Source organism: Trichechus manatus, unplaced genomic scaffold (assembly GCF_000243295.1).
Source record: "Trichechus manatus latirostris isolate Lorelei unplaced genomic scaffold, TriManLat1.0 scaffold00004, whole genome shotgun sequence".
Classification (NCBI taxonomy): domain Eukaryota; kingdom Metazoa; phylum Chordata; class Mammalia; order Sirenia; family Trichechidae; genus Trichechus; species Trichechus manatus.
The window spans coordinates 29,072,128-29,099,080 of record NW_004443940.1 but is presented as its reverse complement, the minus strand read 5'-3'; the positions used below and the strand labels follow the sequence as shown (position 1 = coordinate 29,099,080).

The following is a 26,953-nucleotide window of genomic DNA, read 5'->3' as shown; positions in this document are numbered from 1 at the left end:
AAACGATTACAGGGAATCTGGGATACAACACTGTAATCGACAACATCAAAACAAACTTCCATTTGGTAAGGAAATTAAGGCTATTTCAAGATATAACAGACTTTGAAATGTAGGATGTCAAATGTAAGCCTTATGGTAACCATAAAGAAAATTAATAAATCTACTCATCAAAATAAAGAACAAAAAAGATTCAGTAAACACAAAAACAACAATAATAAATGAAAGGAAAACTCATATACAAAAAGAACTCAGCACAGAAAGTAAAGAACAAAGAAACCATTAATACCAAAAAAAAAAAAAAAAAAGGCATAACAAAATAGCTGCAGTAAATTCCTTCCTATTGATAATCACACCGAGTATCAATAGATTAAATGCACCAGCCAAGAGACAGTATCATGGATTCTGTCCCCCCAAAAATGTGTGTATCAATTTGGCTGGGCCAGGATTCCCAGTATTGTGTGGTTGTCCTCCATTTTGTGATTGAAATTTTATGTTAAAGAGGATTAGGGTGGGATTGTAACACCCTTACTAAGGTCACATCCCTGATCCAATATAAAAGGAGTTTCCCTGGGGTGTGGCCTACAGCACATTTTATACAAGAGATAAAAGGAAAGGGAAGCAAGCAGAGAGTTGGGGACCTCATACCACCAAGAAAGCAGTGCCAGGAGCAGAGCACATCCTTTGGAACTGTGGTTCCTGCGCTGATGCTCCCAGACCAAGGGAAGATTGACAAGAAGGCTGACAGACAGAGAAAGTATTACCCTGGAGCTGACGCCTTGAATTTGGACTTCTAGCCTCCTAGACTGTGAGAAAATAAATTTCTCTTGGTTAAAGCTATCCACTTGTGGTATTTCTGTTATAGCAGCACTTTATGACTAAGACAGAGAGTGACAGAACGGATTAAAAAGACAAGACTCATCAATATGTTGCCTACAAGAGACACACTTGAGGCACAAACATATAAACAGGTTAAAAAGGGAAGGGTGGAAAAAGACAAAACCAAGCAAAGAGTAATCGAAAGAGAGCAGGAGTGGCAATATGAATATCTGATAAAATAGACTTTCGTCAAAATCCATTGTAAGGTACAAAGAAAGACATTCTATAACGATAAAAGGGACAATTCACCAAGAAGATATAACAGTTATAAATATTTATGTACCCAATGCCAGAACCCCAAATTTATAAAGCAAATTCTAACAGAGTTAAAGAGATAAATAGACAGATCTGGAATAACAGATTTCAATAAATCCTTTTTGATGACAGAATAGAAAATCGATGAAGATATGGAAGACATCAGGCAATGTCCGACCACATATACGTTCATGGTCCCATAAGGTTGTAACAGAGTTCAGAAATCTCGATCAGAGAGCGAGATGTAGCAGACATAACTGGACGTAGCAAATGCAATAGCTTCCTGTATGCAACACATATTTCTCGTGTCTCTTGTAAAAACAACTCCTGTGAAATTTCCTCTGAAATACAACCCAAGTCTTTCTATTTACCCTCTCTGCTGCCACCCTAGCCCAGCTGGCCATCATCGTTCTCTAGTACTATTCCAGCAGCTCCTGATCTCCCAGATGCCCCAGAGAGCCCCTTCACACCAAGGACAGAGAGCTTTTCAAGAATTCAGATTGGAACATGCCATTCCCCTCCCCCCACCCAAAATCCTCCAAAACTTCCCATTGCCCTTGAAATAAAATCTAAGCATTTTACCCCAATTACAAGGTCCTGCCTATGGTGTTCTCACAACGTCCAAATTACATAACGTAAAATGTTATCACGGATGTTAAGTGATGCGTGACTGTATTAACCAACTGGACCTCACAGACATATACAGAACAGCAGCAGCAAATACACATTTTCCTCCAATGCACACTGAACATTCTCCAAAATAGACATATTTTAGGCCACAAAACAAACCTCAATAAAATTAAATAAGACTGAAATTGTACAAAGCATCTTCTCTGACTATATGAAGCTATAAACCAGTAACAGAAAGAATAAGAAAAAAAAAAACCATGGAAACTAAATAACATACTACTAAAAAGTATTAGGAGCCCTGGTAGCACAATGGTTAGGCACTTGGTTGCTAACCAAAAGGTTAGCGGTTTGAACCCACCAGGCGCTTCAAGGGAGAAAGACCTGGCAACCTGCTCCTATAAAGATTACAGCTTAAGAAATTCTACGGGGTAGTTCTACTCTTTCACATGGGGTTGCTATGAGTCAAAAATTGACTTGATGGCACCCAACAGCAGCAACAACAACAAAAAACAACTACTGGGTCATAGAAGAAATAAAAAGTGAAATAAAAAAGTTCCTCTTAAGAACATTCCTTGCCCTTTGGCTTCACCACTGGGCTTTATCACCACCTGAGGGATGCAAGCCAGCTGGAATTCAGGCTTCCAGGGGGCAGATGGCCACACCTGATGTCCATGGTGATTTAGTCAGACCCTGAAGCAAGCAAAGCCCTCTCCAGAGTAGGGCCCTCAGAGGTAATGAGCACATGGAATAGGCTCCAAGAATCCATGTTCCTCCTACTGTAAAGTATAACTGTTAACAGCTGGGACAACTGTAACAGATTGTAATTCCAAACACAATTTTTAACAGTCCAAATTTAGTTCAGCTATTAATAAAAATTACCGAGTCTCACACTTTTAGTTTAATCAAAACCAGTATGTCTCAGCGTGATCCTTTTTCTACCTCCATAATGCCTGCCAGTGGTGCTTATTAAATACAATGCATTTCCCAGCTCCACTGAATCAGGGTCTGGGGGTGAGGCCAGGCATCTGAATTTTAACCAGCTCCCCTGGTTATGACTTGAGAAAGCAACAGGTAGGGTTTAATAAAGCAGCATCTTCACTCTTTAGGATTTCAATTACAGAAGAGCTCACTCTCAGCTTACGGAAGTCAAAGTAAAACCCATGTCCCAGCTGATTAGCATTTTATTGTCTTCCTGTACTCATTTAGTAGAGAAATTCTTGAGGTTTCTCCCCTTCTTCGACATTATGTTGTTATTCCATCATCATTTCCCTCCCTATCCTGTATCTGGTGGATTTTTCCCACTTGGAAAATTTTAGCCTCACTGGCCCAGGTGGGAAGATGAGACGTTTAGGTAAATGTTGAACACCTTCCCCTTTAGCAAAGCTTTGCTTAGCTTTGTTCAACCTTAACCTTCCAATGTGCCTTCTGGACCTTCCACAGGCATCACTGTGCAGAGCTGACCTGGACACCTCACAGCAAAGCACATCCACCTGGATAAAGTGACACCATCGGCCCTTTCCACGCACCCTTCTCATTACGATCTCTCTTACTCACACACCTTGCCTTTTGTTTCATCAGGTCGTTCAAGTCCGTTCTACTCACTTTTTAATTTATCACTCCTGTTACCACTAGAGCGGGGTTTCTTTAGTGACATTATGAAAATAGCCACTAAGGCTAATGCTGCCCCCAGACTAGGTGGACCACAAGGGCTGACCTCCTGGACGACTCCCGAGAGGAGCGGGGCCACGATACGGCCCACTGCCGTCACAGACTGCCCCACACCTATGAGCGCGCCGCTGGCCTGCGCCCCGCCCACGGTCAGCTGGAGGTCCGTGATACACGTCCTGCCCACGGCGGTGGAGAAGGAGAGGAGAGTAGAGGAGAAGACAATGACCCCCATGGTGTGGGCCGTGGAGTAGAGCAGCAGCAGCGTGAAGGTGAGGAGGCTGGAGTGCAGCAGGATTGTGTGGGAGTCGTGCTTGTAGAGCCTCATGATGGGGCCCAGAGCAAAGCCGGCCAGGGCCCCCAGGGCACTGCTGTAACTTATGAGGTAGCCTGTCATCTTGGGCCTCACCCCAAAGCGCTCCTCGAGAGCCAAGACAAAGTTACTATAGTACAGCATGACCGCCACAGCCATCAGCAAGCGCACTAAAAATATGTCCCACATTTTGGAAAATATCAGGCTCTTCATGTCCTGCAATGCCGACAGGACTTCGATCCAGGGAAGCCGAGCAGTCTTCTCACTCGTGGTGGCCCCACGGGCCGTGGCTGCGTCCTGCACTTTATATCCCGTGTTTCCGGAAAGTCTGTTGTTCTTACCCAATTGCAGGTCATTCTTTGTCGTGCTGAATTTTACTTCACTCCATGGAAATAGCCAGACCAGTTCTGTAAAATGGCACGAGATCAGTTAAAGTAAGCTGAATGCAGGGAATTCATACAATGCCTCCACAGGGGCTAAACAATCATTTGTGTTAGATTACTAATCTGTATTTACATAGTATTTCTGAATCCAGCTTTTCCCCATTCCCACAGCTCTTTCTACTCCATTTCTATGCTGGCATTCTGTCAAAGAACTTGCTAGTCAGACACCTTAAAAAAAATCTATTCACAAAATATTCACTATTTTCTCCCCTAGCTCAACAGTCTATGATAGTCTCCTATATCCAATTATTTCATATCTAAATTCTTACAATCTACATTTCATTTCTTTCCTTCATTAACTTTCTAATTTTCTGCCTATCCATCCATCCAATATTTATGAGGACCTTTCTAAGTTACTAAGTTCCATGCTAAACACCAGGAATACACTAACTAACAAGACCAAACCAAACCTGCCGCCATGGAGTTGATTTAGACTCATAATGACCCTATAGGACAGACTAGAACTGCCCCATAGGGTTTCCAAGGAGCAGCTGGTGGATTCGAACTGCCGACCTTTTGGTGAGCAGCCTGAGCTCTTAACCACTGTGCCACCAGGGCTCCACAAGGCCTATCAAATCCCTGCCCTCAAGGAACTTACTCCTAAAAGGTGGTTCAGACAAATGAAAAGGCAATTACAGTGTAAGTGCCATGTTGGAGGAAGTACAGGGACAGCCAGCCTTGGCTTGGGGGTGGGTAGGAAAAGCCTGACGGCAATGACTACCAGCAAGCATTTGCTAGTCAGGGCTGCCACGTGCCTCAGGTCACAACCTACAAAACCTAGGGGCCGCCATTTTTACATGCCCTCAAGCAGCAGCGCTGAGCCCCATTCAGATGATCCTCTCTGGACTCCACTATGACCCTCGTGTTCTTGCCGCTGGTGTTTTTATCCCGTGCCATCCAACTGGAATGATCTCTTGCCAATCTATGCTCCCAAAGTGTCTCAAAACTAAATTCAAACTGGCCATTCTTGGACATCTCCCGAGCTAATCCTGACCAATTTTTTTTGTCCTTCAGTCCGAGCCGAACTTGGACCAGTGGTGGTATAGTGATGCTTCACGCTGTGTTCAGTGATTTGTGCGCATGGTTTCTCCAAATACAGTGTAAATACTTTGGCCCGGAGACCAGTTTATGACGGAAGACTAACGACATGAGAAAGCAGATCCGCTCTTTTCATCTATTTATGTCTTTAAAAGAGCTCCTGGAAGTTTCACAGAACCTTGACAAAAACGTGAAAAGAATTGTCACTGATGAGTATTATTCAAATAATAGTAAAAATGATGATGATGACAGCAGCTGGCATTTACCGCTTAATGCATGACCTCTTACAGTTCTCATAGAAATTCTGAGTTCTGTTATTTCCCGTTTCATGGATGAGGAAACTGATGCATAGAATAGTTTGTCCAAGGCTGAGAACAGAAATCATGGTGGAAAGGCTTCATGAAGCAAAATAACAGGTCAGAGCAAGGGTTTGAGATGCTGGGAGGAGGTTGAGAGACAGGGTATAGGAAAAGTTATCGTCACTGGGGAGAAAAATATGGGAAAACAACAATACATCGTGCTTGTAGCTCTGTGACCTCCATGAGATACAGGCTACTGTCTAGGCCGTGTCTAGGGCTATTCACCATTCCTTCTCTGCCAAAAAAAGCCTGGTCTGTTGAGGTAGCAGTGCTGTCCAACAGAGCTTTCTGCAATCATGGAAATACGCTGTAACTGCATGGTCTAATGTGGAAGCCACCAGCCACATGTGCAGGAGTCCCTGGTAGCACAGATGGATAAGCACTGGGCTACTAACCGAAAGGTTGGCAGTTCGAACCCACTCAGAGGTGCCCTGGAAAAAAGGCCTGGTGATCTGCTTCTGAAAGCTAACAGCTGTGAAAACCCTATGGAGGACAGTTCTACTCCGAACATGTGGGGTTACCATGAGTAAGTAGTGACTTGATGGTAACTTGGAAGAAAAAAGCCACATGTGCCTACTGAGCACTTGAAATGTGGTTAGTGCAGCTGAGGAACTGAGTTTCTGGCTACTTTAATCTGAATGGAAACTAAATGAAATTAAATAAAATCAAAATCGCAGTTCCTCTGTTGCACTAGCCGCATTTCAAGTGCTCACCAGCCACATGTGGTTAGTGGCTTTGGTACTGGATGGCACATGTCTAAACCATTCAGCTGATTTCATTCCCCTTGGCCAGTGACTGAAAAATGAGTACCAAACAGAAGTCCGAGCTCTGGTGGCGCTGTGTTTAAGGAGCTCGGCTGCTAACCAAAGGGTCGGCAGTTTGAATTCACCAGCCACTCCTTGGAAACCCTATGGGGCAGCTCTACCCTGTCCTACAGGGTCACTGTGAGTCGGAACCAACTCCACGGCACCGAACAACCACCACAAGAAGAAGTCTGCTGGGAAGAGCTCCTCGGAACTCCTGCTCATATAAAGGGACATAACTCAACTGGACAGCTCCCTTTTGTCCATTTGCCTCATCTTTTTTTTTCTTTCTGCCTGGAATGGACATGCTACCTGGAGGCACAGGAGCATCTTGTGTCTGTGAACTAACAAGCACAGAATGAAAACTAATTCACTAAGGATGTCAGAGCAGAAAACAGAAAGAACCTGCATCCGTGATGGCACTGCTGAGAGCTGCATCCGTCCGGGACTCACCTCTAGCTTTAAATGAGAAGAATAAATCCCTGTGAGGTTAAGCCGTTGTAGTTGGGAATACTGCAGCAGAATGTATTCCTGACTGATTCAGATCCATTAACAAGCTTAGCTTAGGGCAAAATATCAAACAGCGCTATCAATGGAGAATCAAAAACAGAACGTCATGACCATTTTCTATGTTCACATGCTGCCTTGCGAATCTGAATGACACCATGTTCTTTGTACCTTCCTTTAAACATATGAAGACATCTGGCCACATAAACTGGACATGTGCTTGAAGTCACTGTATCCTGATTTACACTGAGCCATGGTGGGCTCTCCTTACAGGTCTCACCTCCTAGCTGAGCATACAGGTTAAGTTTTTGGCAGAAAATCATAAAGTATTCCCATGCGGTTTGAGATCCAATTCACTGTCTAGGTTTCCTAGAGCTGCCCTAACAAAGGACCCAAGTGGTGACTTTAAAGACAAGAAATTTATTTTCTCACAGTTCTGGAGGCTGAAAGTCCAAAGCAGGGTCTCGGTCATGCTGATTCCTTTTGTGAGCCTCTCCTCGTTTCTGGGGGTGTCTCAATCCTCAGCATTCCTTTGGTACTTACACATACAGCCTCCTGTCTTCACAGCCCTCCCTGTTTTTCCTCTCTGTAAGACACCACTCAGAAGGGATTCGGTTGAGGACCCACCCAGCCCACTCCAGCTTGACCTCAATAACATAACCAAAGAAAACCCTATATCCAAACAGGGTCACGTTCACAGGTGCAGCAGCTAGGACTTCACCATTTTCTTGGGGGGACACAATTCGACCCGTAACACTCATGAATTTTGCTTCCTGAGTCTCAAATCTCCTAACCCAACATGGAATTCATTGTTCAACATGGAACCCTGAACATAAAGATTCAAAAAGGTTGCAGTTGCTAGCCTCCATTTTATAGATGAGGCAACTGAGGCATAATTTGCCCAAGGCCACACACTAAAAAGGAAAACCGAACAGCATGAATGATCCCATTATTTCTAAAGCTGCTTACCAAGGACCTGCCATTTTCTAGTCCTAGGCTAGAGGGACCACAGGAGGATATGACAGGCTTTAATCCATGGGAGCTCATGGCCCACTATTTATTCTTTTATTCATCAATTGTTACTGAACACCTGCTATATGCCTACCGCTGTTCTGGGCAGGGAGCAATCAGTGAATAATTCGATGAAATCCTTGCCCTTGTGGAGTCTGCTTTCTAATTGTATGTGTGCGTGTGCTGGGGAGGGGAGGTGGGTAACAAAGGGTAGATATAAACTAAGCAAATGAATTAATATCATTTCAGAAGTGCTATGAAGAAAATTGAGCTATTTTAGATAGAATGATCAGAGCAAACCTTTCTCAGGAGAAAACATTGGAGACCTGAATGCTGAGAAGAAGTGAAAGCCAGCAACGACATGTGGGAAGATGTTCCAGGTGAGGAAAGATCAAGTACAATGCCTCGTAGTGGGCATGAACCTGGCACATGTGAGCTCAGTAGCGAAGCCAGTGTGGCTGGAACACAGGGAGGGGAGGAACAGGGCAGGACACAGGGCAGAGCTGGGGGGACAGGCTGTGAGATCACATGGGCTGGAGGCAAAAGCTTGATAGGAAGCCAGCGGGGGGTCTGCAGCAGGGGATGATGTGGCCTGACTTTCACTCCTGAAACATGAGCCTGCCTACGCTGAGAAAAACAAATGGTCAGGCCATGAGACAAAAGTGAGAGCACTGACCAGCCTGAGCGCACAAACCAGACTTCTCAGTTAAATGTCAACTCACCGGCGTTCAGAAGGAAGACGGAAAAACAGATGACAGCTGTTAGGTGAAATCCGCCGTCTAGCTCAGTAAGACAGCCACCAACCATGGGGCCCAAGATGAAGCCCACACCCGACGCTGTATTGAACCGTCCGATTACTAGCGGCCGTTCCTTCTCTGAGACCAGATCAGAAAGCAGAGCCCTTGAGATGGAGAGTGTGTGTTTGAAAATACCTGTAAGGGGACATAAACATGCTCTGTAACTTTTCCCAGATCCAAAGTATCTCATTTTTGACACTGCATTTAACTGCAGTCTCTGATGGAATTCTGATCTCCATTTTCTTTCAGCCTCTAAGGCCTGCAGATTCCGCTCCACCTTAACTGGACTCCTGGTCTGTTTGATTCTGCAGCACCCATTCCTACTCAGTCACCTTATCTCTGGTGACCAAGCTCCCAGACCTTCAGCTTGTAGCCTCCCTCCATGACTTTCTAGCATCTCCAGTGGTCTTTGGCATCCAACTGTAATTCACGTATATGGTGGCTCCTGTGTGTAGATTTACTATAATAGTTCATTCACACATTCAATAAATATTTACTGTATGTCTACTCCACATCTAGTACTGATATTGACCCTGGGGATAAAGCAAGGACTGGAGACCAAACGAGCCCTGGTGGCGCAGTGGTTAAGAGCTCAGCTGCTAACCAAAAGGTCAGCAGTTCCAATCTACCAGCCACTCCTTGGAAACCTTATGGGGCAGTTCTACTCTGTCCTATAGGATTGCTTATGAGTTGTAATCAACTTGATGGCAAATGGGTTTGGTTTGGTTTTGGAGACTGAAAAAGAAAAAAAAAACAAAAGAGGAAAGACAAATATCCCTGCCTTGGTGGAGCTTGCGCTTTAGTTGGAGGAAAAAGGGTCACGTGGAATATAAAATCTATTTTTAAATATATTAGAAGGTGATTAGAGCTCTAGAAAAAAATAGGGCAGCAAGGAAGGATATTATAAACTCATCTAACCCGTATGAACTGATTTTCTACAAGTAACAGGCCGGTAAATTTGTTAAGAAATTGAAAGTTCTGACATTACTTTTAATAGCAGGTTATAATGTTATGACTTTATAGTCCTCATACTTCTTCTGATGTATAAGGCTTGTGTGTGCCTGGACATCCACACACTGATCAAACATACTCATCAATATACTGAGGGATTCTCATAACACAGGCTATCTGCTATTTTGTTCAACACAGAGTAGGAGCTCAGTTAACACTGCTGGTAGGTCTACCAGAATCCCTGTGATGTGACACAATGACTCCATGATCTGCCTGCAGGAAGGGTCACTCTGCACATCGCTATGCATGTGTGCACTACAGTGCCTTAGTCCTGGGTTCTAGTCCTAGCCTTGCCCCCAAATTAGAGTGGGTGTCTGCCTCATAACTAGCCTCTTCGGGAAGCAACCATATAAACCCTATTTGCAGTTAGGGAGACTGACTCTCCAGGCCTGTTTCCTTAAACGGGAAAGAGGACTGGGCAAGAAGGTGATTCCTAAGAGGTCTTACAGAAATTCTGTAAGGATTATTTTTGAAATTCTATCATTGGTGGGCTCACCATACACACCTGGGGGAAGAGGACTGTTGTAAGAGCATCCCCTGAGCAACCCAGACTAGGCTTCCCTTGGCCCCAGACTAGGCTTCCCTTGGCCCCAGACTAGGCTTCCCTTGGCCCCAGACTAGCCTTCCCTTGGCCCCAGACTAGCCTTCCCTTGCCCCCAGACTAGGCTTCCCTTGGCCCCAGACTAGCCTTCCCTTGGCCCCAGACTAGCCTCCTCTTGCCTTTTAGAGGTTGGCGTGATGGACAGTGAGGGCAGGGACAAACCAGATGTCTAACTCTGACACTTGAACCTCAGGCACACTTGAAGCCAGTGGCTCACTTTTGGGCTGAATCCACAACAGACTTTGTGCAGAAGAACCCTGGCGAAGTGTCCCATGTCTGCGGACCACCAGAAACTGTGAAGGTTGACACGGACAAGGGAGAAATTTTGTATATCACTCTCACTGTTTGCAAAGATGATATTTATATAAAAGACCTACCGCTACTCAAACCAGGTTAATTTCATATTAAATAAAAAAGAATTTAGTCCTTGCCATAACTCCCCACCCATTTTGGAACAAACCTAGTTTCTGCTTTATTCATCTCCCTCATGATTTCTCTGAATTATGAACAGTACTTACACCGAACGGTGGAGTAGATTATATTGTAGAAAGACACACTGCCAACCAAACCAAAAATATACAAGAAATCTGACACCAGACACACGAGATGGATACAAATTTGATTTTTTATGTGTGCGGTGTTAGTGTTTGTTGGGATTACTGACTATAACTAACGTAAAGAACTTCATAAAGCATTTTCTTAAATCAATAAGACGGTACAATATTGAAGGGTGAACTCAACAGATTTTTACAGGAAGTATATATACCAGAGTAAGCTGATCATCTTGTATGTTAAAGCGACTCCATTTATGCTTTATTCATTCATTTGAGAAGTTAGCTAAAGAACTTAGTTAAAGAGGACCTTGGATAAAGACAACCTTACTTAAGTATGAGCAGCTCAACTGGATGTGTGCAGGGGTATAGTACTGCAGACCTGCTGAACAGGGTAGCAAAGTCTGTCAGTGCTCTACGGGTGAGATGAGAAAAACAAACAACCTCCAGGGCCCTAATCACCCAAGAAAAACAAGCAGACAATAAAGAGCTTCCACAGCAACTATCTACCTGCCAACACCACCCAGGATTCATGGACCACCTGGTCTCAGAGTCAGATCCAGGTCACACCAATGGTTTGAGGGTTGGCCTGCCAGAGCTGAGAACGCTGTTTTCAAAGGATGGAAAAGATAAAAGCTATTTCAAAAACATCAGAAAAAGTCAAGAGCAGTCTAGAAATGGGAAACTAATCCATGAGGCACTATGACATAAACCTAGCATCCCTGTAAGCAATGCCTGCTTTCATAAAATGCTGAAAGAAAGCTACAGCAGTAAATCTGAATTTGAAGCCATGAAGCCCAATGACAAAATGATAGGCTCACTAAGGGAGGGGGTGATCACCACAGTGCTGGCCAGCGACATTTAACAACTTCTTACTGATTGAATGTAGACAGAGGTCGAGGAGACGGGTCCTGATGCAGCAGCAAAGTGGTACACACTGACAGACCCTGAGGGGCTCTGGACTGTCACACACTAGGTATGTAGCTTTGGACAAGGTGGCAGAGCACCTGGCCAATCTAAGTCCTCAATAAACAGTACCTGCTGTTGTTGCAGTTATTAAAGCTGCTGTACAGTAAGCTCTAATCAAGGAGGCAAGGGCAAGCAGGGACAGGCTCTACAAGCATTGGCATGGTACAGTAGCTGCCACTGGGTCGGCTCTGACTCGGCACGATGTTACGTAAAACAGAACGAGATGCTGGCTGGTCCTGTGTCATCCTCACAATCGCCAGCATGCCGGGGCCCATGGCTGCGGCTATGGCATCAATCCATCTCACTGAGGGTCTCCCACGCCCTCGGGGGCCTTCTCCTTCACCAAACACGATGTCCTCCTCCAGCGATCATTCCTCCTGATGACGTGGTCAAAGCGAGAGAGTCGGACAATGTTCCGATGTGATCCATGAGGTTTTCACTGGGAGATTTTTTGGAAGTAGATCACAGGCTTTGTTCCTAGTCTTTCCTAGTCTGGAAGCTCTGCTGAAATACGTCCATCATGGGTGAGCTTGCTGGTATTTGAGATACTGGTGGCCTAACTTCCAGCATCATAGCAACACACAAGCCACCGGCGTAGGACAAACTGATAGACAGGTGGTGATCCATAAGCATTACCCACGCCTACAACCAGATCATAATATATATACACACATATACATACACCTTCATGCATATACATACATATACACATACATGTATACTGTTATGGATGAACTGTGTCCCCCAGACATATGTGTTGTAAATCCTAACCTCTGTGCCTGTAGTTATAATCCCATTTGGGAATGAGTTTTCTGTTATGTTAATGAGGCAGGATTAGTATAGGGTGTATCCCGAGTCAAACTCTTAAAAAGAGATAAAAGGACCAAGAAGAGATGGGGGAAGAGAGATGCTGAGCCCAAGAAGATTGCCCAGGAGCAGAAGCTCAGAAGAGACAAGGACCTTCCCCGAGGGCTGACAGAGAAAGCCTTCCCCTAGAGCCGGCGCCCCGAATTCAGGCTTCTAGACTCCCAAAATGTGAGAGAATACATTTCTGTTTGTTAAAGCCATCCACTTGCGGTATTTCTGTTATAGCAGCACTAGATGACTAAGACATTTATCTACGTATGTATACGTATGCATATATATGTGTAGGTGCGCATACATGTATATATGTACGTATACACACACTCACGCAGGCACACATATCTTAACAGAACAATTTTTGAGTGAACACACACACCCCACACAAAGGGGCCAGAACTCACCCACAGGGACTCTAGCCACGGCAAACAGGAACACACTGGTGGATGCTCCCAGGAGGAGATAGCCCAGGGCGCTGGAGAGAATGCAAGTGAGCAAGGCAGAACGCTTTCCGACCACGTCACTCCAGCAGCCCTGAGGAAAGAAAGAAGTCTGAGCCGCGGTGAACTCACCACCCAGACGCACATAGAACCTGATCCAGAGGGAAACACCTGCGGGTTGGCCTGGGGAGCCTTCCCATTTGCGAGAGGAACTTATTTTCTCCAGGAGCCCCCCAAGGGAAGATACAACAGTTTTCACTGGCCAAACAAAGTATCTACGGGCTGGTAGCTAACAATGGTTGGAAAGATGCTGAAGTGTAACTTATAAAGCCTCATTGTCATCTTCATTCTTATTACTTTATGGGACTAAACCCCTCAGTAACTATGTTCATTGCGTAGCAATTTAGAAAATACCTAAAACCAAAAAGACTATACAAATATCCCACAGTCTCCTAACCTACATGTATTTTTAACAAAATGGTCATACTGTACCTTCTGTCTTCAAACTTGCTTTTTCACTTAACAGCATCTTGAACAACACTCCATGTCATTTTTAATCATATCTCATATTCTAATATATAGAGGCACCAATATTTATTTAAAAATCCTTTCGGTTACATTTTTGGGCTCTTTTCAATTTGTCAAAAATTAAAACTAAGGTTACAATAAACATACTCATAGCAAAATCTTGGCAAACGTCCTTGAAAATTTCCTCAGGTTACGTTCCTAGAACTAGAACTGCTAGGTTAAAGGGCACGTGCATTTTAAGGCTATTGACACGTGTTGCTGCGTGCTGTCCAGTCGATTCCAACTCATAGCAACCCTACTAGAGAAGAACTGTCCCATAGGATTTCCAAGGTTGTAATCTTTAATGAAAGAGTCCTGGTGGCACAATGGTTAAGCAGCTTGGCTGCTAACCGAAAGGTCAGGGGTTTGAACCCACCAGCCATTCCTTGGCAGAAAGATGTGGCCGTCTGCTTCTGTAAAGATTACAGCCTTGGAAATCCTACAGGGCAGTTCTACTCTGTCCTGTAAGGTTACTATAGTTGGAATTTGAGTCTACAGCAATGAGTTTTGGTTAATCTTTACTGAAGCAGATCGTCAAGTCTTTTCTCCAGCAGAGCTGCTGATGGGTTCAAACTGCCCACCTTTTGGTTAGCAGCCAAGGGCTTATCTATTGCATCACCAAACCAAACGAAAACCAAATTCATTGCTGTTGAGTTGATTCCGACTCACAGCAACCCTACAGGACAGAGTAGAACTGCCCCGTAGTTTCCAAGGAGCGTCTGGTGGATCTGAACTGCTGACCTTTTGGTTAGCAGCAGAAGCTCTTAACCGCTACGCCACCAGGGTTTCCATTGCACCACCAGGGTTCCTTAATCGATATATACTGACAAATTACACTCCAAAAAGAGCTACAATCCCACCAACAGTGTCATTAGGAGTCTCCATTTCCCTATATTCTAGCCAACACTGTGCATCATCAATTAAAAAAATCTACAAATACGTCAAGTGGCATCTTTTTATGATGTTAATTTACATGTTTTTTTCCTTCTTTCTGATGAATTTTTTTTCATTTCTGTACTAGCCATTTGCATGTCTTTTCAGAGAACTAAGCCATGCAATGTGTCTGCCGGTTATAATTTCCCCATCTGGGAACCTCAGAGTCCTGCCAAGCAGGGCTGCCTTCTGAACACTTCTTTACGCAAGTAAGGACGTTTAGCAATACCGGAGGTGGCCCAGGCTAGAGCTTGTCCAGCAGGAAACATGCTCTGTGCTAGCTAGCTATATCCACCAGTGCCTCTGTGTGAGTTTGAATGCGATGTCCACAGAGGGTTACGGGGAACAGAAGAAGAGAGGCACACGAGGGAAGGAACCAAGCAGAAGCTAGTGAGGAAGGAAGAAGGGACAGAAAGCAAGCCAGTGGTGTGCTGCATGGAGGCCTAACACGGCCCATGGGTGGGTCATGGGGACCTTGGGGTGAAGGGCAGCAAGAGGAGCAGAACTCCAGAGCCACCATTACAGCTTCTGACTCAATATCCACTCTTCTTTACTTACATACTCTCAGCACCCCAAAGCAACATGCCTGGCTCAAAATGAGTCTCTTGCAGGCTGAAAGTTCTGGCCTACAGATACAACCAGAAGTCAGTGTGATTTTCCTGTATGTTGCAAATCCTGCCTCTATGACGAGGGAGGATGGGTGGCAGTTGTGTTAGTGAGGCAGGACTCAATCTACAAGATTGGACTGTGTCCTGAGGCAATCTCTTGAGATATAAAAGAGAGAAGTGAGCGGAGAGACAGGGAGAATTCATACCACCAAGAAAGTAGTGCTGGAAGCAGAGTGAGTCCTTTGGACCTGAGGTCTCTGCATGGAGAAGCTCCTAGTCTGGCGGAACATTGATAGGAAGGCCACCAGAGAGAGAAAGCCTTCCCCTGGAGGTGATGCCCTGAATTTGGACTTTTAGCCTACTTTACTGTGAAGAAATAAACTTCTCTTTGTTAAAGCCATCCACCTGTGGTATTTTTGTTACAGCAACACTAGATGACTAAGACAGAATTTGGTACCAAGGGTGAGGTGCTGCTCTAACAGATAACATAAAATGTGGAAGCAGTTTTGAAACTGTGAATGACAGTGGCAGCGACAGAGGACCAGCAGCAGCAGAGAACCTGCAGCAGCAGAGGAGAGGCAGAGGCAAAGAACCAGCAGCAGCAGCAGAACGAAGAGACCAGCGTGACACGGCGCTGGAGCCAACCCATGGAGCAAGAGAGCTGAGTGCCTGTGTGTTCCTGGCAGAGTGGGGTGCCTCCGGGCACTTACCGGTGGAGCTACAGAGCTTTGGAACACCTGCCCCAGCAGGGCAGATGCGGGCTTGAGTCCCGAGGAGCCGAAAGGAACCAGGAAACAGAAGCTGAAGAGACAAGGGACACAAGAAGCCAAGCTGTCTCGGTCTCAAAAGGTATGGCCATGACCTCAAGGGTTTCAAAGGATAGAGGCATGACCTCAGGGGTTTCAAAGGGTGGAGCCACGGCCTATGGTGTTTCTCAGGGTGGAGTTCCCACTCAGATGGACTGGGAGAATGGTGCCCCTAAAACCCAGGGAGCAGAGCTGGTGTTCCAGTGGGCCTGGAAGGCGGAGCTGAAGCCCAGGGCCAAGGGGTCTCCACTCAGAATATGGAGAGCGTGGCCAACACCTAGAGTCTGGAGGGCAGGGCCATTGTGTAAATTGGCTCAGAGAACAGAGGATTATTTTCAAAGCCTTGAAGGCTAAGGTAATGTGTTCTGCTGACTTGCTTGGTGCCTGTTATCCCTTCTTTTCCTCAGTTTCTCCCATTTGTAATGGAAATGTCTAGCTTGTGCCTCTTCTGCCATTGTACCTTTGGAAGCAGATAACTTGTATTCCAGATTTCACAGATGAAGAAGAATTTTTGGATTTTGGATTTGGAGTTAAGACTTTTGCTCTGATATGATGCGGTGAATATGTTTCGTGTGTTGCCAGGATGTGATTTTTTGGGGGTCAAAGGGTGAAATGTTATGGATTGAATTATGACCCCCAAAAAATGTGTGTATCAATGTGGCTGGGCCATGATTCCTGGTACTGTGTGATTTTCCTGTATGTTGTAAATCCTGCCTCTATGAAGTTAATAAGGGAGGATGGGCAGCAGTTGTGTTAGTAAGGTAGGGTTCAATCTACAAGATTGGATTGTGTCCTGAGACAATCTCTTGAGGTATAAAAGAAGTGAGCAGAGAGACAGGAGGACCTAATACCACCAAGAAAGCAGTGCCAGGAGCAGAGCGCATCCTTTGGACCCAGGGTTCCTGCGTGGAGAAGCTCCTAGTCCTGGGGAACATTGATGAGAAGGCCAACAGAGAGAGAAAGCCTTCCCCTGGAGCTGATGCCCTGAATCTGGACTTTTAGCCTACTTTACTGTGAAGAAATAAACTTCTCTTTGTTAAAAGCCATCCACTCGTGGTATTTCTGTTACAGCAGCACTGGATGACTAAGACACTTTCTTCCTGCTTAGAACGTGCACACACAATGCTGGAGGATGAAAAGCCATCAAGCCAACATCAGATGAGCAAAGTGACAGTAGGAGCCTGGGTCTCTGGGGGGCACCGCCGACACCTGGTGTCTGAGTTATCTAGTGCTGCTATAACAGAAATGCCACAAGTAGATGGCTTTAACAGACATTTATTCTCTCACAGTCCAGAAGGCTAGAAGTCTGAATTCAGGGCGCCAGCTCCAGGGGAAGGTTTTCTCTCTCTGTCGGCTCGGGAGAAGGTCTCTGTCATTGATCTTCTCCTGTTCTAGGAGGCTTCTCAGTGCAGGGACCCCGGGGCCAAAGGATGCACTTCCCTCCTGGTTCTTCACTCTTGGTAGCATGAGGTCCCTCTGTCTCTCTGCTCAATTCTCTTTTTTATACCTCAAAAGAGATAAGAGTCAAGATACAACCTAATCTTGTAGATTGAGTCCTGCCACATTAAAATCATAGAGGCAGGGTTTATAACAATTAGAAAAATCACATGAAATGACAAAATGATGGACAATCACACAATACTGGGAATCATGATCTAGACAAGTTGACATACATTTTCAGGGGAAACAATTCAATCCAGAACACCTGGCCAGCTTGGCTGGCTAGTATGCTTGACTCTTCATGACTCTTCTGGTACACACAAAGAGACACATGCCTGACTGACACGCCCACCTCATCCCAAGCATCTCCACACTGACCCACTTCATACTGAGATCCTGGGTGATGCTTTGTTAGGAAAAAACCTAACTGCCTTAAAATGGAAATTGTAAAGCACTATAATAGCAATGGAGCACTGTCTGGGAAGGGTTGAGAAGAGGACCCCTAGTTCCTGAGCAGCACACTGGCCTCCACTAGGCCTGGCTGAGAGGTGGTCGAGACTGCTTCCTTCATTCCTCAACTATGTTAGAATAACCTACATCCACCCTCTCCAATTAACTACATAATCTGAGCCTGCCTCTCCTTTGCCAAAAGCCAGCTACACCTGTTCATGCCATTTACCCATTTTTATTACTGTGTTTATCTTTCTCACAAGAATCTAAAAGATCTCTTTCAATAAGGATATGTTGTTATTGTTGGTAGGTGCCGTCGAGTCAGTTTCCACTCTTAGTGATCCTATGTACAATAAAAAGAAACATTGTCTCGTCCTGCACCATCCTCACAATCATTGCTACGTTTGAGCCCATTGTTGCAGCCACTGTGTCAATCCATCTCGTCGAGGGTCTTCCTGTTTTTCACTGACCCTCTACCTTACCAAGCATGATGTCCTTCTCCAGGGACTGGTCCCTCCTAATAACATGTCCAAAGTACGTGAGACAAAGTCTTGCCATCCTCGCTTCTGAGGAGCATTCTGGCTGTACTTCTTCCGAGACAAGATCTGTTGTTCTTCTGGCAGTCCATAGTTGTTCGCCAGTGCCATATTTCAAACCCATCAGTTCTTCTTAGAAGTCTGATACGAACTGTCATAAACTTCCGTTACAAAACATTTTGAGCGTAAGTCCTCTAAAATACTGTGATTCTTTTACAAACGCCACCAACTTTTTCCCCCAACTTTCATTTCCATGTATTGTAGAAAGTTCCCCTACTCTTTCTATTTGGGTAAGGGGTCGTTGGCCTCCTTGTGTTCATAGGGCAGTAATACAGTCTAGTAGTTACACTCTGGGCCAGGCTGCCTGGGCTCAACTCTGAACTCTACTATTCCCTACATCATGGCCTCAGACATACTACTTAACCTCTCTATGCCTCAGTTTCTCTATTTGTAAAATAGATGCCTCAGAGGTTATTTCCCCTCCATCGACACTCACTATGTGCTTTCATAAGATGAATCATTAAAGACTCACAACCACCCTCTGAGGCTGGTTATTATGAGGATTACATGAAATAAAATGCTTGGGATGGGCCATGACACATAGTAAGTACTTAAGAAATGCTAGTCATTTTTATTACAATACTTATAAAAATATTAGTCAAATCTGACATAACACATCATTTCCTCATAAGTTGTGTTCTTAAAATTAACATATTTTTATATAACTTATAATTAAAATATGTACTTATAGAGATCTTTAAAAAGTAATTTTAATTAGGTACTTCTGTATTTGAAGGTTTTCTAAAGGGAGGTTCTCATTAAATTATACCTATAAACATAATGAAACAAAGGTTCCATTTGAAAGAGAAGGGCGGCCAAATTTAGCAGTAAAAATTTGCACTTGTAAAATGCTAACTATGTGCCAGATATTCTGGTAAGTGCTAGTAATAAAAATAAACAAAACCTGGTCTCTATTGTCAAGCAGATCAGAGTCCAGTAGGAATACACTGTGACTCAACTGGTCTAAACTATATAGTTCATGTATTTTCTATATAATTCACACACAGGGAGTAATACATATACATAATTATGTACACACATTAGGTAGCAAATTTCCAAATAAAGCAGATAAGGCATTTACTATGGATGTAGTTCAAATACTTCAAAAAAAAAATGAAATATTACAATTAATACTGTAAGAAATTATGTTACTCTTCTGTATAATCTCATACTCTAGTTACCTATTTTACTTGTCAACTTGTTAGATCATCAAGGCAGTGACAAATGACTTTCAGAAAAAAATAACATAGGCTTAGAGTCTAGATAACAACATCAGGTGATTTGGTAAAGGTATTTAAATTCTGTCAAGTCTTAATTTCCTCCAATATAAAATGGAGACACCAAACTACTTTCCTGCATTACTGTCAAGATTAAATGAGACTACTATTACTACTGTGATTATACAAATTTAACATACAGAAAAATTTTTTTCAAAAGTTAAATTAGTGAGTAGCTATTTACTTATTTGGGAATCTATGGGTGGTGCAAACAGTTAATGTGCTCAGCTGCTAAGCAATAGGTTGGAGGTTCAAGTCCACCCCGAGGTGTCTCGGAAGAAACACTTTGTAATTTACTTCAGAGAACTCAGCCATTGAAAACCCTACGGAGCACAGTTCTACTATGACACCCATGGAATCACCATGAGTCAGAATCAACTTGATGACAATTTTTTTTTTTTTTTTAATTTACTTATTCAAGAATTCATTACGGAATCTCTTTGGAGAGTTCTCCAGTTAAAATATCTATTTAAACTGGATTTCTTTTTTAAAATATATTTTACGAGCAACTCCACCATGAGTCAGAATCAACTTGACGACAATTTTTTTTTTTTTTTTTAATTTACTTATTCAAGAATTCATTACGGAATCTCTTTGGAGAGCTCTCCAGTTAAAATATCTATTTAAACTGGATTTCTTTTTTAACATATATTTTACGAGCAACTCTTGAGAAACACAAGTATGATACACTGTGTTCACTACACGTGAGACTGACAGTACAGCTTTCTGGTTCAAGGTCACTAATGATCAATCAGAATGACTGAACTGCCTGAACAACTGGACATCGTGACCTTCCAGGTCTGAAGATCACAGCGGCCACTGTGCAGGAGATGGAGTAAAGGTATAAACCAGTCCAAGATTCTGAACTTCAGACAAGTGAGAGGTTTGGGGCAGGAGAGTGCCAGGATCAGTTCCAGGTCTTTGTACTGCATATTGCGTACACATAACCAAACGCTCCACATGGCTTCTTTTGTATACACACTTTAAAGTTTTCTAATTAATTATATTACTCAAATGAACAACTTCAAATAGTACCCTAGAGGATCTCAATGGATTTGATTATTTTCCATTAATTGAAACAAACAATAAAAATTGGAGTAATTTTTAGATTCTTTTCTCTTAGTAAAAGTTAGCAGGGAATCATGGGGAGAGTAGGTTGCAATTTAAAAAGTGGGCTGCACTCCCAAATCTATCACTAACTCAATGCATTCTACTTAGAACAAGTCATCTAACCCCTTTAGGCCCAAGTCTTGGTACCTGTCAAATTAGGAGGATAGGTAGGATCCTTCTTGATTTAACAACACTCTAAGTCCTACGTTTTAGTCTATGTTTTAGTAAACCTCAAGCACCCAACTTTACTACAGCAATGATCAACGACCCTTAGAGCATACAACTATGCTTTCAAGACGTGTTGCCTGATGGAAGATGACTTACCACGAATGTGCTAGAAAAGAGTTGCAAAATGCCATAGGTGGAGCCTGTAAAAACATCAATAACATAAAATCAGCCAGACTCATCATCAACAAACCAACCCAATGCTGTTGAGTTGATTCCAACTCATACCGACCCTACAGGATAGAAAATTGCCCCATACGGTTTCCAAGGAACAACTGATAGATATGAACTGCCGGCCTTTTGGTTAGCAGCCCAGCTCTTAACTACTATATTATCAGGGCTCCAGACCCATCATAGGGATGGACTAATGTGGTAGCAATTACACAGAAAGTAACAGGGAAACATTTCAGTTTTTAAAAAGGAGATGACCCAAATCTTCTTCTTTGACTTGGAAGAGTATAAGTAATACAAGTTTTAATAACCCATTGCCGTTGAGTCGATTCCAGCTCATAGAGACCCTATAACACAGAGCAGAACTATCCCATAGGGTTTCCAAGCAGTGGCTGGTAGATTCAAACTGCCGATCTTTTGGTTAGCAGCTGTAGCTCTTAACCACTGTGCCACCAGGGCTCCATAATTTTTAATAAAAGGTACTCAAAATAAAATACAGGGCAAGCAGATGAGAAAATAAATGCAAGGGCTGACCTTAGGGACACTGAGAGAATCTTTCTTTCACTATGTAAGAATTGTGTTGCTCTGATTCTAGCTCAGAATTGTGTAGATCTGATTTACAAGACTGAATGGAAAGTAGAATAGAAACCTGAAAAATTTCTATTGAATCTTATTGAAATCTTAGAAAATTCTACTGAGTCTTAAAATTTTCACACCTCACGTCTCTAACATTTTATAGTTTTATAAAATGCTTTTGTTTTATAAAGAACTTACGAAGTTTTACAGTGTTTTTACCTCCATTATACCATGTTTAACATGTCCATTCTGCTGGTCATAAAAATCTTTATGCAGTATAATGCCAAGTACCCTTCTCCAGAGAAAAAAATCATGGCAAGAGCCAGGATTTAACAAACATGAGATACAAAAACACCCCCAAAACGTTAAAACGCAAGGGCTCTTGATACCATATTTCTCTTCGAATTAAGTTCTCATTAATTGGCACATCCCCTGCATTAGCATGTTTTACCCGAGCCATTATCTCCTGCCTCTTACGTAAACCAATGACTTCTGGATGGAATTTTCATGCTGCACAGACAGAGAAGCCCCACAGTTCTCTAAGACGTGTCAGTGGTGGTGCCAGAAACTTCCAACCGATTTGCCAAGGTTCATCCAATCTCTTTCCTCAAGATATGATTTCTGTAGATTATGTTTCTCTGGTCTTGCACATTACAGGTTCCCATAGGCAGGAGTCCATACCCACCCTTTAACATACGCGACCAGCTCCTTGGAAGAGTTCAAAAAATACCTGTTGTGTGACTGGTGGTATGGACCTCAGGGATAACGCTCAAACCTTTAAGCCTCCCTGAACTTGGGTAATCTAGGGAAAGATGAATTACTTTGCTTCAGGGTAATATTTTAAAATATTATAAAAATTCATTTTACTCCATTTCCCATTTCCCTTTGGCTAATATTTAGTTGTAAGACTGGGTTCTTTTCAGGGACTTAGTTCAGGGAATTTAAAATTCAGTGCTCAGAAAAGAAGCAATATTAACCCCTCACCTACTATGCCAGCAACTGTTGGGCTTGCTCCAAGAGACTTGACATGAAGGCTTAATAAAGGAACAACCATGCTTACACCAAACAAATCCTAAAAGAAAACAAAATATTTATCCAATCAAATTAGTAACTAAAGCTTGGATGTTTCTAAACTGGCCATCCTAAAATTATAAACTCATTTTAAAAATAAAACCAGTGTCTAGAATTTTGAACAAACAAGAAATCATCATTGTAGTCCACATTATGCCATGTTGTTGTTAAGTGCTGTTGAGTCGGTTCCGACCCACAGTGACCCTATAGGAGACTAGAACTGCTCCATCGGGTTTCCAAGGAGCAGCTGGTAGATTTGAACTGCCGACCTTTTGGTTAGCAGCCAAGCTCTTAACCACTGTGCCACCAGGGCTTTGACACTATGCCATAGTAAACCAAAAAACCAAACCCACTGCTGCTGAGTTGATTCCAACTCACAGTGACCCCATAGTGTTTCCAAGGCTGTAAATCTCTGTGGAAGCATGCCATCGTGATCAGGGAAAATTACCAAGGAATCTGAATACCTTGTGTTATAATAACATCTGTCAATTGGAACTGCCTGGATTACCTTGATCTAGAACTCTTTTTAACTTTAGCTTCTTTGTAATTGAGCTTTAACATGCAACACGGACATGCTACATAAGTCTTTCAAATTAAAAAAAAAAAACAAAAAATGTTCCACAGTTAATGAAATGAGAAAAAAAGAGAGGTAGAGATAACGTGTATTTATTGATGAAACAACACCTGTCTTAAAACCCACTGCTGTCGAGTCAATTCCAACTCATAGCAACCCTAGATGACAGAGTAGAACTGCCCCATAGGGTTTCCAAGTCGTGCGTGGTGGATTTGAACTGCTGACTTTTTGGTTAGCAGCCAAACTCTTAACCACTGTGCCACCAGGGCTCTCTCAGTAACATGAATTTCTTCCTGGAGTCAGGGAAGGTGACTAAGTTTCCAGAAGCTGTAGCATATGGCTTTACAAGGTAATACCTGAAAGAAAATCTCAGCAAAGGGACAGAGAGGCCTGGCACTGAGGGAAGGCCAACGTTCTGCAGGTAAGTCACAGAAGGTGCGTGGGCTTTGGAATCAGACACAGAGTTCTCAATTCCAGCTCCATCACCTACTAAGTGTGTGTTCTTGGAAAGTTATTTAATGTTACCAAGCTTCGGTACTGTCATCTATAAAACATGGCAACAGTAACAACTGCCTCGTAGAAACAGGATGAATATTAAATGACATAATGGTTGAAGAGGGTCTAACACACAAGAGCTCAAATATATTTTCTCTTTCCTTCAGTTCTGGGAATAAGCACCATTCCTTTTTGGTAGCATTCTGAGTAAATAGGAAGATGGATTGTTTTTCCTTTAAGTTTTGTTCTCATTTCTGCTTCACTTGGTTACCTGCTACAAATGATTTAGAGGAAGAAAATACACTTACACACACACTTTCTCCTTACATTCAACTTGAATTCCTTCTATAATTCCGCTTAAATTGAAGGAAAGAACATGCACCAAAAATACTTTCTTTGGGCTCAGAGTTAAGCTTTTACTCTCCCCTCTCCTAGTAGCTGCGCATTCACCTAATTACAGAAACATGAACTTCCAAGTAAACTTTTAGGTGGACTTTTTCCATGGTTACATTTTCAGATAACCGTATATCTAACATCCAGTGATCTTAAATGTTTCATAAATTTACACTGCTATGGTTTATCAATATTCATAAATTTACACTGCTACGGTTTATCAATACAATTTTAAGATGACTTAGAATTCATTTTGGGTCTAAGCTAATTTCTCTTGGGCTTTACTGTCTGCTTTGTTCCAGCAGTCTGGATATTTCCACCACTTAAAGAGACTCAAAATGTATCAGCCACTTACTGAGTCTTCTGGATCTTTCAGAAAAGAAAATTTAACTGTCCAACAAGAAGGTTTTTCTGCCCAAATTTCCAGTACCACATGTCACTTAATATTCAAATAGGTATTATAAAGAAAAGCTAGGAAAGAAATATTTAAGGAGATAAGCTGAGATCTGTTGAAAATAAATATAAAAATACAGAGTCATAAGCAATAACTGGTTATTGTTCTTATTTAAGGACTTTGTGAGCCTAAAAACTAATGTATTTTTTTCTAGGAGGTCAGCTGCTGACTCCTTCCTGTCAGGAAGCTCTGTTCTAAAATTGTTTTTTCGTTTTCTTCTTCTGAATGCATAGCTTCTCCAAAACTACTATCAGTAAGTGCACTTTGAACTTTGCAACCAGCAATGAGCTTGTAGTTTATAATCAGGTCAGAGAGAGGCCACTTAAACCTATAACCCAGCATCTGCATCTCTCAAAGAAAACTGATGAATAAATTGAAATGCTTCAGAACTTTTTTCAGGGTTGTTGCTGTTGTGTGCTGTTGAGTCAATTTCGACTCATACTGACCCTAGATGGCAGAGTAGAACTGCCCCATGGGGTATCCTACAGGAACCCAAATATTTTTTGACTAGTAGTCTAACATTAAAAATTACCAACTGATGTAGAGACTAAAGCTGAGGAATTGGAATACCAATCTCGCCAGCTATCTGGAGGAAAAAGCGATTGAAATTACAGATCTTAGCACCAAAAACAGGCATAAAGCTTCATCTCTGTCTTCCTTCCAAATCAAATTAAAATCCAGAAGTAGAGATAAGAGCTAAAAACATCAGAACATTCTGGCAAATGATTTTTCATCTTGTTCGCCTCCTCCCCCAACTGAAAATCATTTTCCCAAGAGTCTCAGAGGTCTTTACATCTCTAATATATAGAAAATAATAATTTAAGATATGTGTAACATTCCCTATGTTACTTAACAAAGCCCTTAGATCCTTCACGAATAACCAAAGCTGTATTTATTTCAAATGTCTACGTTTTCCATTTAAAAAATCCCTCCCTGCTTTCTTTTGACTTTGGGAAATCTTACACTTTTCCCTAAAGAAATCCGATACCTAGTAACTGAATAAACTATTAAAATTGCTAAAATCTCTACATCAAACAAAAAAACCCAAATCCACTACCGACTAATCGATTCCAACTGATAGCAACCCTATAACACAGAGTAGAACCGCCCCCACAGGGTTTCCAAGGCTATAAATCTTTATGGCAGCGCAGTTGGTGGGTTCGAACCCCGGACCTTTCGGTTAACAGCCAAACGCCTTAACCACTGCGCCACCAAGGCTCCTCAAAAATCTTACAGAAGGCTTGCCTAAGAAACCCCTGCTCTCCGCCCTTCAGGTGCTGCACCTGCCAACCGCATCTAACACCTGAGGTCATGCTCCGGGCGGGGTTAGGTCAAAGGGTGACACCTGAGGCGGTACCGGGGCTTCTTAAACTGTAGGCATGGGAAAGCGCCCAGGGGAGTGAAGCAGGGCGGCCAGGAGGCAGTGAGGAGGGATACGGGGCAAAAGGGTGGAGACGGAGGGCGGCACGAGACCTCGCAGACCACAGGTCCCCAAGCCAGGCTGAGCATCACCCCGGAGCTTTAACATTAGGGGAAAAAAACGATCGCCGCTTCGGTTCCCAGTCCAGCGCGAGGCAGCACGTAGCCCCCAGCCCCTGCACTCACCAAGAAGCCCACCAAGTAGAGGCAGAGCAAGAAGCGGCGGGTTCGGACAGCCCCAAGGCCGGCACTCCTGGCTTCGTCCCCCGTCCCCCGCTCCTGCCACGGCCCGGGGGTCGCCAAGGCCAGCTCCCGGGCTGCGCCCCGGCCTGGGCGACCCTCGAGCTCCATGCCTACGCGGGGAGGGGGCGCGACGCCGGGCGCAACCGCCCGGACGCCCCGCCGAGGCCAGTCCCGCCCCGAGCGGAAGCGGGGCGTGCGCCTGCGCAGACGGGACGTGCGCCGAGGCGGCTCCGCGGGTGAGACTGCCGGCTTCTGGCGGCCGGGAGTTGGGACCCCGCGGGCGGATGGGGCGTGCCAGCCGCGTGTGAGGGACGCGCCAGTTTTGTGAAAGCGGTGATGCTCTAGGTTTCCTCCGTAGAAAGATCCTGCAGTCCTTGTCTTTGAAACGAGTGAGGGAATAGTGACGAGCGGAGCC

The 26,953-nt window shown here is 43.6% G+C and overlaps 1 protein-coding gene across 2 annotated transcripts; it reads right to left on the bottom strand.

The window, feature by feature from the left end:
* Positions 1 to 2,190: 2,190 nt before the first annotated feature.
* Positions 2,191 to 26,638, bottom strand: MFSD9 (major facilitator superfamily domain containing 9). 2 transcript variants are annotated; one of them, XM_004369305.2, is made up of 6 exons: positions 26,482 to 26,638; positions 22,874 to 22,961; positions 21,242 to 21,285; positions 13,095 to 13,224; positions 8,623 to 8,832; positions 2,191 to 4,146 (listed from the first exon to the last, which is right to left on the bottom strand). In XM_004369305.2, the coding sequence occupies exons 2-6, from the start codon at positions 22,941 to 22,943 to the stop codon at positions 3,356 to 3,358; spliced, it is 1,245 nt and encodes a 414-aa protein (XP_004369362.1). In that variant the 5' UTR covers positions 22,944 to 22,961; positions 26,482 to 26,638; the 3' UTR covers positions 2,191 to 3,355. The 2 variants fall into 2 exon arrangements, with proteins under 2 accessions (XP_004369362.1, XP_023589605.1); XM_023733837.1 differs by lacking the exon at positions 8,623 to 8,832 and having other exon boundaries at positions 26,482 to 26,608.
* Positions 26,639 to 26,953: the final 315 nt, after the last annotated feature.